At 57.5% G+C, this 13,912-nt stretch overlaps 1 protein-coding gene across 6 annotated transcripts in view; it reads left to right on the top strand.

Annotated features, from left to right (window-relative positions):
• Pde4a (phosphodiesterase 4A) overlaps nucleotides 1-13,560 on the top strand; it is a 31,554-nt gene extending 17,994 nt beyond the window's left edge. For 5 of the 6 annotated variants that reach the window (XM_004999217.3, XM_063228648.1, XM_003460871.5 and 2 more), the window contains 12 exons: nucleotides 44-114; nucleotides 793-842; nucleotides 996-1,108; nucleotides 4,775-4,868; nucleotides 6,351-6,574; nucleotides 7,083-7,181; nucleotides 7,277-7,441; nucleotides 7,588-7,687; nucleotides 7,955-8,109; nucleotides 8,254-8,376; nucleotides 8,871-9,053; nucleotides 11,117-13,560. In XM_004999217.3, coding sequence (XP_004999274.1) covers nucleotides 44-114; nucleotides 793-842; nucleotides 996-1,108; nucleotides 4,775-4,868; nucleotides 6,351-6,574; nucleotides 7,083-7,181; nucleotides 7,277-7,441; nucleotides 7,588-7,687; nucleotides 7,955-8,109; nucleotides 8,254-8,376; nucleotides 8,871-9,053; nucleotides 11,117-11,743 — 2,004 coding nt within the window. In that variant the 3' untranslated portion in view covers nucleotides 11,744-13,560. Of the gene's footprint in view, nucleotides 1-43; nucleotides 115-792; nucleotides 843-995; nucleotides 1,109-2,892; nucleotides 3,329-4,774; nucleotides 4,869-6,350; nucleotides 6,575-7,082; nucleotides 7,182-7,276; nucleotides 7,442-7,587; nucleotides 7,688-7,954; nucleotides 8,110-8,253; nucleotides 8,377-8,870; nucleotides 9,054-11,116 lie in introns of those variants that run through there. The other variant, XM_004999218.4, reaches the window with a different exon arrangement.
• The last annotated feature ends 352 nt before the right edge of the window (nucleotides 13,561-13,912 follow it).

Here is a 13,912-nt window from a genome sequence, read left to right on the forward strand (position 1 = left end):
GCCCTCCCCTTCTCCCGTCCTTACTGCCACCCACCCACCCCAGGTGCTGGCCAGTCTCCGCAGCGTCCGAAGCAACTTCTCGCTCCTGACCAATGTGCCCATTCCCAGTCACAAGTAAGTTGAGGCTGGGACTCAGTGTCTGTGATCACGAGGGGAAGGCATAGCAGATTAAGGGTTCAGCCACTGTGTGACCTCCAGCAGGCCCTTGGCCTCTCTGACCCTCTGTTCCAGAAACCACGGCAGTTGAAGGGCCTAAAACATAGGCGCTTTGAATACAGAGACATAAGGGTCTGGTTGCTAGGTAGGGAGGCCCTAGCCCTAGCCCCAGCCCCAGGCCACCAGTGTGCTGGGCCTGTAGCACCCGTGGTCCCTGTTTCCTTTCCGTAAAATGGGAATCTTAGCCATATCTCTGTTTGATAGCTCTGAGGAGCCCCAGAGATGGCATAAAAAGCATTTCACCCTGCACATAGTAAGTGCTCAGTAAATAGGATTGCTTCTTGTTTTGAGGCAGACAGGGGCATCCTAGCAAGTTGGAGAAGTTTGGCAGAGTAGTCAGTCAACAAGAGCATTTGGAAACTCCAGATGTGGTCTTGCTGCTTAGCTCCAAAAAGCCAGTGTTACTTCCTTGGGCCTCACTTTTCCCATCTGTAAAATGGGTTCTCGGAGCGGCTGATTGGCAGGCTGCAGGCAGAGCACGTGACTGCATGCAGGGGACACTGCACCAGAGGCTGGGGTCTGGGGTAGGGTGGCACACTGCTGGCAGTGTGACATGGGAGCCCCATTTCTTTTCAGGCGGTCCCCACTGGGAGGCCCCACCCCCGTCTGCAAGGCCACACTGTCAGGTAGCTCAGCCTGGGGATGGGAAAGGCATGATTTACTATCTCTGGAGTCCCTCGGCTGGGGGACTGTCACCCCTTCCCCCCGCACCTCATTCACCTGGCGGGCTGAGGTCCGTGGGACCCTCTCGGACACCACCCTCACCACCCCTTCCCCAGAAGAGACGTGTCAGCAACTGGCCCGGGAGACCCTGGAGGAGCTGGACTGGTGCCTGGAGCAGTTGGAGACTATGCAGACCTACCGCTCTGTCAGCGAGATGGCATCACACAAGGTGTGTGGGCGTGGCCGGTGGGCGTGGTTCCTATAGGCCAACCGCGGCAGGGGTGGTGGGTGGGGATTACGATGGGCTAACCATGAAGCGGGGTGGTGGGTGGGACTTCCGGTGATGGGATCAACCACTATGGGGTGTTTGGGAAGAATTTCGCTGGGTGAGGTCAATTACTGGGTAATGCCTAAGGAACAGGACTCAAGGCCAAAAGTGGGCGGGGCCTGCTGGTGAAACCAATCCTGTGTGGGGCTGGTAGGTGGGGCCAACTCCTCAGTAAGTGGGACAATTCCTTGATAGAGCTGGTAGGGAGAGTCTATTGGCAGAGCCACTCTGTGGGCGGGATCAGTTCCTGGGTAGGACCTATCGAATTGGACCAAAGGCCAATGTGGGTGGAGCCAAGCACTGGGCCCCGAGGAGGTGGGCAGGGCCAATTCTTTGGTGTGGTCTGTGAGGGGAGAGGCAGCCCTTAGGGGTGGGTTGTATGTATAGAATCAATCTCAGGCCAGGCTGATGTGTGTAGGGCCAGGGAAGTGGGCACAGCCCCGGGGCCAGGTCAACCCTCGGGCCACAATTTGAAGACTTAACCCTCCAGCAGATTCTGGCTTTGTCTCAGGGCTGGTAGAGTCTGATGTGCCTCTGGGCATATATGTGACTCTGGGGCTGTTGTGCATTCGTGTGAGCTGCGGGTGTGTATCTGTGGTTTTGGATCTGTACGACTGTTCATTTGTTATCTCTTGATTTGCAGGGCTAGGTTTGGAGTGGGAGCTGTGGGATGGTGCGAGCAGGTGTGCACGAGTGGTCGTGAGGGGTTGTGTATGTTGTGTGTACAGGGTGTTGCCTGTAAGATGTGTGTCTCTGCAGGTGGAAGTTGGTCCAGGTGCGAATCCGAATTTGTATCCCTTAAGTCTTCGTGACTGTGCATGCGTTTGCATTGCTCCTAGAAAGGCCAACAAGGTTCCCATGGACAGCTGTGCATGGTGTGCACTGCACAACTCCAAGGGGCACCGTTCAGAGAGCAGACAGCATGAATGACGCTTCCTGGAGTTCTGCATCGCGGTGGCAGCCTTTGTGGGCGGGTGCCTATCCGGAAATGAGTGTGCCGGTGGCGGCGTCTTTGTTGGGGAGTGCATATATCTGTAGGCGGAGACTTGTCTGGGAAACTGCGAGTGTGAAAGTGATTGTGTCCCCGAGGGTGGGTCAAGCAACTGAGTGTGACTGTGCCCAGGATGGGGGTGCACAGTTGTTCCCGTGCTGTGCACGTGTGTGCGCACGTGCATCTGTGGGTCGGGATGAATATTTCCTGACTGGTTTGCCAGGGTACATTTGTGTCCAAGGGCAAAGGGGCATTTGTGTTTGAAGTACGTGTCCACGGGTGCGTCTAGTGTGTGCCTGGCCAGTGTTCGTGGAAGGGGTATATCTGAGACATCTTTGTCTCTGTGCTCAGCTGGATCCCTAACTGTGCGCTAGACCTTAGAGTTGTGGTTGTTTCTGTTGTGGGTGTGCGCGTGTGCCTGTGTGTGCCCTTAAGTGTGGCACGGAAAGCATTTGGGTGTCAGTGTGTCCCCTGGGTGTTCAAGTGTAAAGAACCTGGGCGTGTGTGTTGGTGGCCTGGGGTGTGTGTGTGTGTGTGTGTGTGTGTGTCTGGTGTCCAGTGTGTGCTTCTGCATCTGGATGTGTCCAAGGACCGGATGCATCCTCAGGGTAGCGGGGAGTTATGGGGTCTCCCACGCTCCCGCCCCTCGGGCTCTGATGCCCCTTTAACGCCCCCCCACACACCACCTGACTTCGCACGCAGCCTGCTAGTGCTGCAGTGCACACGCACACACGGGGCACGCACGGAGCCCCGAGCCTCCAAGCCTCCTCCCGGGACCCTCATCCCGCAACCCCCATGGGCGAGGGCCCCCCGCCACCTCCAGCCTCTGCCGCTGGGGGGCCCATTGGGGCCGGGGGCTGGCGGGCCATGTAACCGGGGCTGCCAGCGGGAGCGCGGAGGGGAAGGGAGCCCCCAGCCCTGCTGGGCCGGCCCAGGCCCCTCCGCGGCTCCCCTTTCCACGGCCCCTCATCTGCCCAGCACCCCCTCCCCCGCGGCTCTGAACCCTGGCCCGGCCCGGCCCAGCTTCTCCCCGCAGCAGCCCCGAGCGGGGCTAAGGCTCCAAGATGCCCCTGGTCGATTTCTTCTGCGAGACCTGCTCCAAGCCGTGGCTGGTGGGCTGGTGGGACCAGGTAGGGGCACAGGGTGGAGGATGGACAGGAGACCCTCTGCCCACGGTGTGGGGGGCTCGATTGTGCAGACGTGCACGTGTGTGGCAGGACGCGGAGCCCTGGCTGGCTGGCTCTGTATGTGGCCCGGGCTGGGCGGGGATGGCGGGCAGCTGGGGGTATGTGCCCCCTGGGGAGGTTAGGTCCTCCTGGGCGCGCCAGTGCCGAGACCCCACTCTGTGTGTGTGTGTGTGTGTGTGTGTGCGCGCGCGTGTCCTGTCTGGGTCACAGGGTGGCCCTGTCTGCGATCACATGGCTCTGACCGGGATTTTGTGTGTCGGGTCGTGTTTGTGAGCCAAAGCTGCCTGATGTTTCTGGGCCATGTGACCCTGAATGTCACCTACTGCTCTGTTGTTTGTGTCCCTGGGATCTGTGTGTCTGGGCTGTGTGATGCTGTAGGACCAAGACGGTCCTGACTGTGTGTGCAGTTGTGGCATGTGTGAGGTGTGTGTGTGTGCGTGTGTGCGTTCAGTCCGTGTGTCCAGGGCCCCTGGGCAGCACTGGGAGAAGTGGCCGCCCTGTCCCCATAGGGACCGCCCTTCCTGCCACTGTCCCTTCCGCCTCTGAACAGAGCTGCTCCTGCTTTGGGGAGGCTTTGGCAGACGGGGGGCAGGGAGCCAGTGTCCTTTTCCTCTGTGCACAATGTCACAGCATCGGCCTGTGTGAAGTGGCACGGGAGGGCCAGAAGGGCTCCCCAAGGCCAGCGCTGGGTACATCCCATTTTCCTGCGTGTCTGTCCATGTCCCTAGGGTTTGGGGGCGCAGGAGGGGAGCCACCTCCCCCTCCCCTGAGTAGCCAAACGGCTTTTCTCAGCCCACTGTTCCCTTAGGCCCTGGCCAGACAGTCTCTTCCCCAGAGCTTGGGTGCTAGAGTCCCTTCCCCTAAACTGGGCTGGAGGCTGAAGGCCAGGACTCTCAGGAACTGGGGCTCATGTCTGGCAAGCCCTAGGCCAGGGGTGACTCTGGGAAGGCAAGGGTTAAGGGGCCTCCAGCTTGCCCCCCTTTCCCCAGTTCAGCAGCTGGTTGGAGGGGGAGTTGCTAAGGAGACTCCCATCACCATGGCAACGGGATTCTCCTGGTACCCCATTGGCTCCCTGTTAGGCAAGAGCCCCTCCCTTCCACAGGTGCCCCTCTGGCTCTCCCTTGGTGGGGAGGTTGGAGAGGGGAGTCCCTCTTTTCAGGCACTGATCCTGATTTCTGCATCCAACCTGGGGACCCCCATCCAGAGCTGGAGAAGAGGAAGGGCTGACCTCTCTCTTGCTAGCAGTCCACCAGGGGCTCTGAACTGAGACAGGAGGACTGAGGACTTTGGAGATCCTCAGGAGTTTGTTGGGAAGGGGTGACCCACACATGCACCCCACAGCAGCAACGATCCCTCCTCATCCCTCTCTTCCTGGCTCCTTCCCCTTAGTTCAAGAGGATGCTAAACCGGGAGCTCACACACCTGTCAGAAATGAGCAGGTCGGGAAACCAGGTCTCAGAGTACATTTCCACGACATTCCTCGGTGAGTGCAGGGGAGGGGATGCTTGGCTGGGGTGCTTCCCTACCCCTAGCTCCCCAAAAGGCAGAGCCACCACACTGAAGAGCTCCCACACTCATGAGACCCCTGAATTCTGTGGGACCCCAACTTCTATGGAACTCGCCTTTAGGAATGTCTTGGGGGCTCAGGGTATAGGTCAGTGTTTGATCCACAATACAAAAAAAAAAAAAAAGTCAAGTATATCTCTAAGCTGGAAACTCCCTCTAAACTCCATGGAACCCCAACAGAACTCAAACTCCAGATTCCATCAGCCCCACATTCAAATAGAATTCTTGAACTTTAAAAAAGCCTCTGTTGGCAGGGGTGGTGCATATCTATAATCTCAGCACTCAAGAGGCTGAGACAAGAGGATCACCATGAATTCAAGACCAACCTGTACTACATCGTGAGACTCTGTCTCAAAAAAAAAAAAAAAAATCTGTAAGAGATTCACCAGGGCCCAGGGTTTAGCTCAGTGGCATAAGTGCCTGTCCTGACAAGCTCGAGGTCATGAGTTTGATCCTCGGTACCAAAAAAGAGAGAGAGAGAGAGAGATTCCCCAAATGTAGGAGAATTTCCTAACCTCATGAAAGCCTAAATACAGTAGAGTGTCCTCAAATGCATCCACATCCTTAAATTCAGGATCAAACCGATCCAGAATTGTGAACCCAAGCCCTCAAATTAATGTTACCCCCATAAACACACAGGACAATCTCACCCTCACAACTTACCACCAAATTTCCCAAAGACCCCCAAATTCAGGCCTCTTTCTCTGTCACACACACTGGTGTGCACACCCCCCCACAAGTGTAAATAAAAGGACCTAGAGTTTCAAATACCCCACCAATAAGAGTGTGGTGTGTCTCAGAGTTCTGAGGACTCAGCCAATGGCAGCTTGGTATGCAGATAACCCCCTAAATAGGCCCAGTCCATGACCAGTGGTCCCAAGTCATAATGGGTGGCCCTGGCTGGGCTTGAAAGCTCTAAAAAGTCTTCTAGGGGCTGGTGCCATGTAGGGTGGTGCCAAGGGAGGTGGGGCATGGAGCCAGAGGACCCCCTTGTCCCCCCCGTGCCAGCCATACCCTCTCCCAGCAGCCCCCGTTGTCACCATGGTGTTACCTCACCCAGCTGTGAAGAGCCCCTGAGTATCCAGGCCAGCCAGCAGCCCCCCCAGTTGGCCCCATCCCAGTTCTTAGCTTCCCACAACACCACGCCGCCAAACATGGCAGTGGCCCAGGGGCCAGTCCCCAGCCTCCCGGGGCTGGCCGCAGACCCCCTGCTCACCCCCACCACCTCCCACCAGAACTCCTGCGCCCCTTCTGGCTTCCAGCCCCAGAGCACCCATCCGTGCGCCTCTCAGGTGGGGTTCACCCTTCTGGGTGAGTCTTCCCAGGACACAGTAAGAAGCCCAGGGACAGCGGAGTCTCCCTGGAGTGGTGCTTATACCTGCCCCCCAAACTTGCGCAGACAAACAGAATGAAGTGGAGATCCCGTCACCAACGATGAAAGACCGAGAGCCCCAAGAAGCACCCCGACAAAGGCCCTGCCAGCAGCTTCCACCCCCAGTGCCGCATTTGCAGCCCATGTCCCAGATCACGGGGGTGAAGAGGCTGTCGCACAACAGCGGCCTGAACAACGCCAGCATCCCACGCTTCGGGGTGAAGACGGATCAGGAGGAGCTCCTGGCCCAAGTAAGTGGGGGTACTGCAGCGGCAGGGCACACAGTGGACCCTCGGGGTACTGTTTACCTGAGCTTCCTGGCCACCTATAGAGGGCGCTGCTGCCCTGGGCTTATTGAGCCCTTGCTGTTGTGGGTCTGGGGAGATGTGGAAGGTGAGGCCCCCGCCCCCATCCAGGGTGCCGGCTCTGGAGCAGTTTACTTTAGAGGCTGAGCTGGGCCCCTCTGTGCTTTGCCCCCGTGAGCCACCTCAGGACCTTGAAGAAGCCACATGACTTCTCCAAGCCTCAGGCCCCTCACCTGCCCGATGAAAGCAAGTGCTCGGTGGATAACAAGTGTGCAGGACAGAGCAGCCAGAGGCTGAGGCAGGAGGGTTGCAGTGCGCATCCAACCTGGATGACTTAACAACGGCAAGATCGTGTCCCAACATAAGAAAAAGAAAAGGCCCAGGGAATGTAGCTTACTGCGTAGGTCCTGGGTTCAGGGCAAAAGGGTGCTGACCTCTGTCCCGTCTCCACCAGGAGCTGGAGAATTTGAGCAAATGGGGCCTGAACATCTTCTGTGTGTCTGATTATGCCGGAGGCCGCTCTCTGAGCTGTATCATGTACACGATATTCCAGGTGAGGCGGGCAGCAGGGCACGGGCCGGCTGTGAGGGGCACAGCGTGGGGCACTCCCGGGCAGCGGGCTCACTGCTCTGCCCCTGTGGCCCTCAGGAGCGGGACTTGCTGAAGAAATTCCACATCCCTGTGGACACGATGGTGACATACGTGCTGACGCTGGAGGACCACTACCACTCCGACGTGGCCTACCACAACAGCCTGCACGCGGCCGACGTGCTGCAGTCCACCCACGTACTGCTGGCCACGCCCGCCCTGGATGTGAGCCCTGTCCCTCCTTGGGTCCCCACCCTAACCTGTCCCCCATCTCGGTGCCATCGAGACTCCTGACTCTCTGGCTCTAACTCCCTCTCACCTGGCCATGTCCTCCCTTTCATTCTAATACTATTTCTGTGTCTCTGACCCAGGCGGTATTCACAGACCTAGAGATTCTCGCAGCCCTCTTCGCAGCCGCCATCCATGACGTGGACCACCCTGGGGTCTCCAACCAGTTCCTCATCAATACAAGTGAGCGCCCCTCCTCCGGAGGCGGGCTGGGGGCGGGGTCAGAGGCGGAGCCTGCTGGGCTCCAACAGTTTGACCAATGGGAGTGCAACTGTCAGGCCTCAGGGCGTGGCTAGGCAGGTTGGGGGCGGGGCTTCAGCAGCAGCTGGGACGGGAGGTGGGCTGGGGCGTGGCCTGCACGCTGGGGGCGGGGCCAGCACGGCTGGGGGCGGGGCTGGGCGGGGTGGTGGCGCGCTCCATTCCCTCTGACTTCTCTGTCCTCCGTTGCAGACTCGGAGCTGGCGCTCATGTACAACGATGAGTCGGTGCTTGAGAACCACCACCTGGCCGTGGGCTTCAAGCTGCTGCAGGAAGAGAACTGCGACATCTTCCAGAACCTCAGCAAGCGCCAGCGACAGAGCCTGCGCAAGATGGTCATCGACATGGTGGGCGGGGTTTGGCCAGGGGTGGGTGCGAACCCCGGGAACTTCTGATACCTGGGGGGACTGGCAGATTCTGCCAGGCGCGGATAGTTACAAGCAGAAGGCCGGCAGGCTTCAGTGGCCCCCGTAACACCGCATTGCCCGCAGGTGCTGGCCACGGACATGTCCAAGCACATGACCCTCCTAGCTGACCTGAAGACTATGGTGGAGACCAAGAAGGTGACAAGCTCGGGAGTTCTCTTGCTGGACAACTACTCCGACCGCATCCAGGTGCCCGCTGCCCACCGGACTAGGAGGTGGTCGCCCCCCCCTTTAGTCCGGGTAGCTGCCCTTCCTCGGTCCGTGTCTCCACGTGGGCCAAGCCTGTCCCCTCCAGCCATCTCCCGATCCGACATTAGCGCACATCTTCTCAGTTCTCCCTTTCCTCCCCTCAGCCCCTGCCTCCTGCCTTCCCCGTCTGTCTGTTCCCCTTTCATCCCACCTGGCCCTCTTTTTTTTTCCCTGCTTTGAGACAGGAGTCTCACTTTTGTAGTGCAGACTGACCTTGTCCTGGCTGTGTAGTCCAGGGTGGCCTCAAACTCGGGAGATCCTCCTGCCTCAGCCTCCAGAGCGCTGGAATGACAGGCGCACACCTGGCTGTCCCTCCTTTTTCCGTCTCCCCACACCTCTCCCTCTCCTCCTCTCCCTCTCCTCCCCTGCAGGCCGAGGCCCCAGGCTGGGACAGGGCCAGGTCTAAAGCTTCCCCATGTCCCTACCCCATGCAGGTCCTTCGGAACATGGTACACTGTGCAGACCTCAGTAACCCCACCAAGCCGCTGGAGCTGTACCGCCAGTGGACTGACCGGATCATGGCCGAGTTCTTCCAGCAAGGCGACCGAGAACGAGAGCGGGGCATGGAGATCAGTCCCATGTGTGATAAGCACACAGCCTCCGTGGAGAAGTCACAGGCAAGAGGCCCGGGAGATGATGGGAGGCGCCCTGGGGATCTTAGCTACTCTCCACAGTGGCACTTGAGATGGAACCCAGGCCTTTGCACCGAGCTACATCCCCACATCCCCAGCCCTTTTTTATATTTGATTTAGAGAATTTATTTATTTATTTTTGTCTTGTTCATTTTTATCGGTACCGGGGATCGAACTCACGACCACCTGCTTGCAAGGCAGGTGCTTATGCTGTTGAGCTAAATTTCCAGCCCCCGAGACTATATTTTTGAGAGAGTGTCACTCAATGAACTTTATCCACACTGGGCTCAAATTTGGAATCCCCCAAATTTGAACTGCTTCAGCCTCCCGGAGTCCTGGGATGATAGGTGTGCGCCATCCTAACCAGCTCATTTATCTTTTTATTTTTTCTTTCTGATTTGTTTTTGGAGACAGGGCCTTCCAGTGTAATTCAGGCCAGCCTTGAACTCGAGGCTACCCTGCGGCCTGCTGAGGCCTAGCGTCACAGGCCTGTGCCCCCTAGCCTGGCGCTCACACATCTGCTTTTACAGTTTGCTTTTCCTTCCCAACAGTGACTTAGATTTAGTTCATCTTTTTATTTTTTGTCTTTTTTGAGACAGGGTCTCGCTATGCAGTTCAGGCTGGCCTTGAGCTTACTTTGTAGCCCAGGCTGGTCTTGAACTTACAATGATCCTCCCACCTCAGCCTTCTGAGTGCTGGGATTACAGGCGTGAGCCACCATGCCTGGCTTAGTTCATTTTTTTAGTTCACTACACATAGGTTTCATCTTTTTTTGTTTCTGTATAGTGGGGATAGCTGTTCAGTTGTCCTGTTAATGGACATGTAGGGTTTTATTTTTTATTTTATATTTTGCGGGGGGCGGGGGGGGTATGAGGAATTGAACTCAGGGCCTCACACTTGCCAGACAGCCGCCAAGTTATATCCCCTGCCCAGACGGGTAGATGTTTAGCAGTTAGAAATTAAGTGACAAGCCAGGCATGGTGGCACACACAGCGGTAATCCCAGCACTTGGGAGGCTGAGACAGGAGGATCCCCCTGAGCTAAGGACAATCTGAGCTACACAGAGAGGTCAAAGCCAGTCTAAACTCCATATTGAGACACTGTCTCCAAAAACAAATAAAAACTCACAATGACATGAGTAAGATGAAGCATTGTTTTTCCTCACTTAAAGCCTAAAAATCAGGAATCTGGCACTACGACAGCAGGTTGTTGACAAGCACCTTGGGAGACAAATGATACTTATTTCTTTGCCACCAGAAGTGTGTGCGGAGTGCTTCTTCTGGTCATACAGAGGAGGGCAAAGCTCCAGCCTGCCATTTGGCTGCATTCCAGCGAGGGAGGGCTTTGGCCAGCAGCAGCCGCCTCCAGGCTCTTTCCGCCTTAGTCAGTCACATGGCCATTGCCGCTGTCTGGTTGCAAAGCCTGCTGGGAAATGTAGTTTTGAGCTAGATGTGTTGCCTCCCACAAGAAAAGCAGTTTCTGCCCCTTGGCCAGAAGGGGACATGATTAGAGGTATCACACAGCACCCTCCTGCGAAGTTCCCAGCTTCTGTTTGTTGCAAAAATGCCATGATAAATGTCTCTGATATGCCATGATTTTTTCCTAACAAATCCTCCATTGATGTTTATACAGAAGCATAGCTATGTATTTATTTATTGATTTTCGTGTGTTCTGCCATGGAGCTGCACCCTCAGTTTGCTTGCTTGCTTATTTATTTAGAGATGAATGCTCGTTATGTTGTCCATGCTGGCCTTGAACTTACTGTGTAGCCTGGGCTGGCCTCAAATCCATAGGGATCTTTATGCCTCAGCCTCGCAAATGCTGGGATTACAGGCATGCCCTGCTGTGCCTGGCGGTTTCTGTTTATTTTGAGACAAGGTCTCAGGAAGCTGCTTAGATGGGATTAGAGCTTGCAGTCCTCCTGCCTCAGCCTCTTAGAATTCAGGCATCCAGGAGGTCTATTCAAGGGTGCCACCCCTACAAAACAACCCCTTCCCCCAGCCCCACTCCCCCCACATGTTCAGACCTCCTCCTCCCCTCTGCTTTAGGTGGGTTTCATCGACTACATCGTTCACCCTCTGTGGGAGACCTGGGCCGACCTGGTGCACCCTGATGCACAGGACATCCTGGACACGCTGGAGGAGAACCGGGACTGGTACTATAGCGCCATCCGGCAAAGCCCGTCACCACCGCCCGAGGAGGAGCCCAGCGGGCTCCGCCACTGCGCCCCACCTGAGAAGTTCCAGTTTGAGCTGACGCTGGAGGAGGAGGAGGAGGAGGAGGCATGCCTAGCCCAGGATTCGATGAAAACTCTGGGATCGTTCAGGGTTGAGGAGCTGGGCAAGGTCATGGGCCAGGAGGCCGAGACAGGGCATTTGCCACGGGGTTTGGCTTCGGTGTGTGTGGTCCCCCCTATGGCGCAGGAGGAATCTGTGGATGCTGGAAGCTGTGACCTGTCTCTTGAAAGCCCCCTTCGGCCTGCCTTGAGGACCCAGTCCACGCCAGAGGAGTCCCCGGGCCCCCCGGGCCTCCCCTCCATGGCGGCCGAGGTGGGGGCCCAAAGAGACCATCAGGCTGCCACGAGGGCTTGCTGCACCTGCACAGGGACATCGTGGGAGGACCCAGCCATCCTCCCGGTTCCCAGCGGGTGGGAGTCAGGTGGGGACCCTCCCTGAGCCGCAGCCACAGCTCGGTCACCCCAACACCCATGACCCTCGCTCCCTACCGACCACCTCCTCCGCTGCCTCAAAGACTCTTGGCCCTCTTGAGAAAAAAGAAAACAGAAAAGTGGGGGGTTTTCTCTTTTTTTCCCCTTTCCCCCTGCCCATACCCATGGGGCCTTTTTTTGGAGGTGGGGGTTGGGGAGCGAGGGGGCAAGGTCCCAGAACGGATTTTATTTTTTAAATTTTAATTGTAACATTTTTAGAAAAAGAACAAAAATAAGAAAAAAAAAAAAAAAAAGGATGAAACACAGCAACTGTAGATGCACACACACACACACCCCCACGGCCCAACTCCTGGTTCCCCACTTTACACCTCCAAACCCCTCTAGTCTCCCCACCCCCCAAGGTCCAGCCTTGTCTTCCCGCCGCGGGGCTTCCTTATTTGGACCCAAATACAGATGGGGGCCTCGCTGCGGGCTTTCCTCCTAAGGTTTGGGGAGCTCCAGCGCCAGCCGGAGTAGCCATCGCGCGCAGGGCCGGCGGGCCAGGGGGTCGCAGCGGCAGCCGCTCGCCCCCACTCCCCCCAAGTCTTCCGCCTCGTGTTTGCACAACCCCAGCCATATCGGGGGTCGGTGGAGCTGCTCGCTTGAGGATGCCAGGAGCGGTGGTCGGTCGCCAGGCCGCCCACCGGAATCAGTCCTGAGCTGCAGGGAGGTCTGACCCCCGCGGCCTGCCACCTCCCTCCCCGGCACCCCCTGGTCACTTTGAATTTTTCAGTTTGCATTGGAGGCGGGGGACTAAAGTGGCGCATGCGCAAAGGCGCACACGTCCCCCTATCTCCCCCCATTCCTGCTGCTTCCCCTCTTGTTTCTGCCTTGACCCCAGTGGCCAGAGGAGACGGGTGGCAGTGGCTGCCACCTGCACCTTGGGTACAGTGGAGCCAGGCCCAGAGTCCCCACCCCTGGCACCCACCCCTGCACCCCACAGCAGCGTCCTCCTGACCCCCACCTTGCCCGACTCCCACCCGGCCGCCCACCTCTGCCCTAGGAGGAAGCAATAATGGTGTACACTCACATCCCCCATCGGGGCACCCCTTCCCTGCCCGGGCCCGGTTCCCCTCCCCAGCTAGTCCCTGAGCAATACGACAGGCAGATGAAGGCCATCTTCTCCAAGCCATGGGGCACCGGCGGGAAGGAAGGAACCCCGACCTCTGCCCGTCCTGCGCCCCTCCATCTGGGCCCGCAGCCGGGCCGGCAGAGACCTAGCCCCGTCTCCTTCCCCCCAACTCAGAGCACACGGTACTGTAGCCCCCTCTGTCTGTCCCCGACGGCCCTCACCCCATAACCGCTGTACAGGGTTCATTTTTGTAGAGAACAAAGTTTCTGTCCCAGCTGAGCCCGAAGGGGCCTTTTCTTTTCTCTCTCCCCTTGTTTTTTGTTTTTGTTTTTTGTTGTTGTTGTTTTGTTTTCCTTTTTGTACATACTGTAAGGTTGGTTTGTAAATTATTCTCCAAAGGCAAAAAGGGACATCAGCGCGCCTTTCCCCAGCTGACCAGTGGGGAAGGCGGGGCAGCCTGGCCCCTGTATTATACACGCTGAACCATGGTCCCGGGAAGGAAGGGCGGCTCGCTGCGGCCGGGCATCACATGGTGACATCCCGGGTCCGGCCTGAGCACAACTGGCCCCCAAAGCCTCCCCGGAAGCGGGGCCCTGGCCAGGCAAAGCCCGCCCCGTCAGCTCCCCACCCTCACTCGATCCGTGATCCGTCGGTCCCTCGATCGATAATCAGTTCTTCAATCTTGTCACCATTAAACCGAGGCTTTCACCGACCATCCTGGCTGCTGTGGTTTCATTTGCCACGTGCCCTACACCGCCACCTCCCACTGGCCCGGTGGTCAGCCCGGGTCTGAGCAGAAAAGCGGGTCCTTGCTCAGCCTCGGGGAGCTCCCAAACCAGGGCCCAGTCCTGGAACAGGAGCACAAGGCTGTCACTGAAAAAATTCACACAAAAAACGGTGGAGAGGCTGAGGCAGGAGGCTCACATTGAACTCCAGGCCAGCCTGAGCTACATAGCAAGACCTTGGCTCACAACAAAAATCAGCCGGTCTTTTTTTCTTGTGGGAGGGGCAGGGGATAGTGGGGCCTCTGCAATGCCAGGCAAGCACTGTGCCCTAGTCCCTGGT

This window comes from Cavia porcellus, unplaced genomic scaffold (genome assembly GCF_034190915.1).
Source record: "Cavia porcellus strain 051 isolate PalLab524CR breed Dunkin Hartley unplaced genomic scaffold, mCavPor4.1 scaffold_17, whole genome shotgun sequence".
NCBI lineage: Eukaryota > Metazoa > Chordata > Mammalia > Rodentia > Caviidae > Cavia > Cavia porcellus.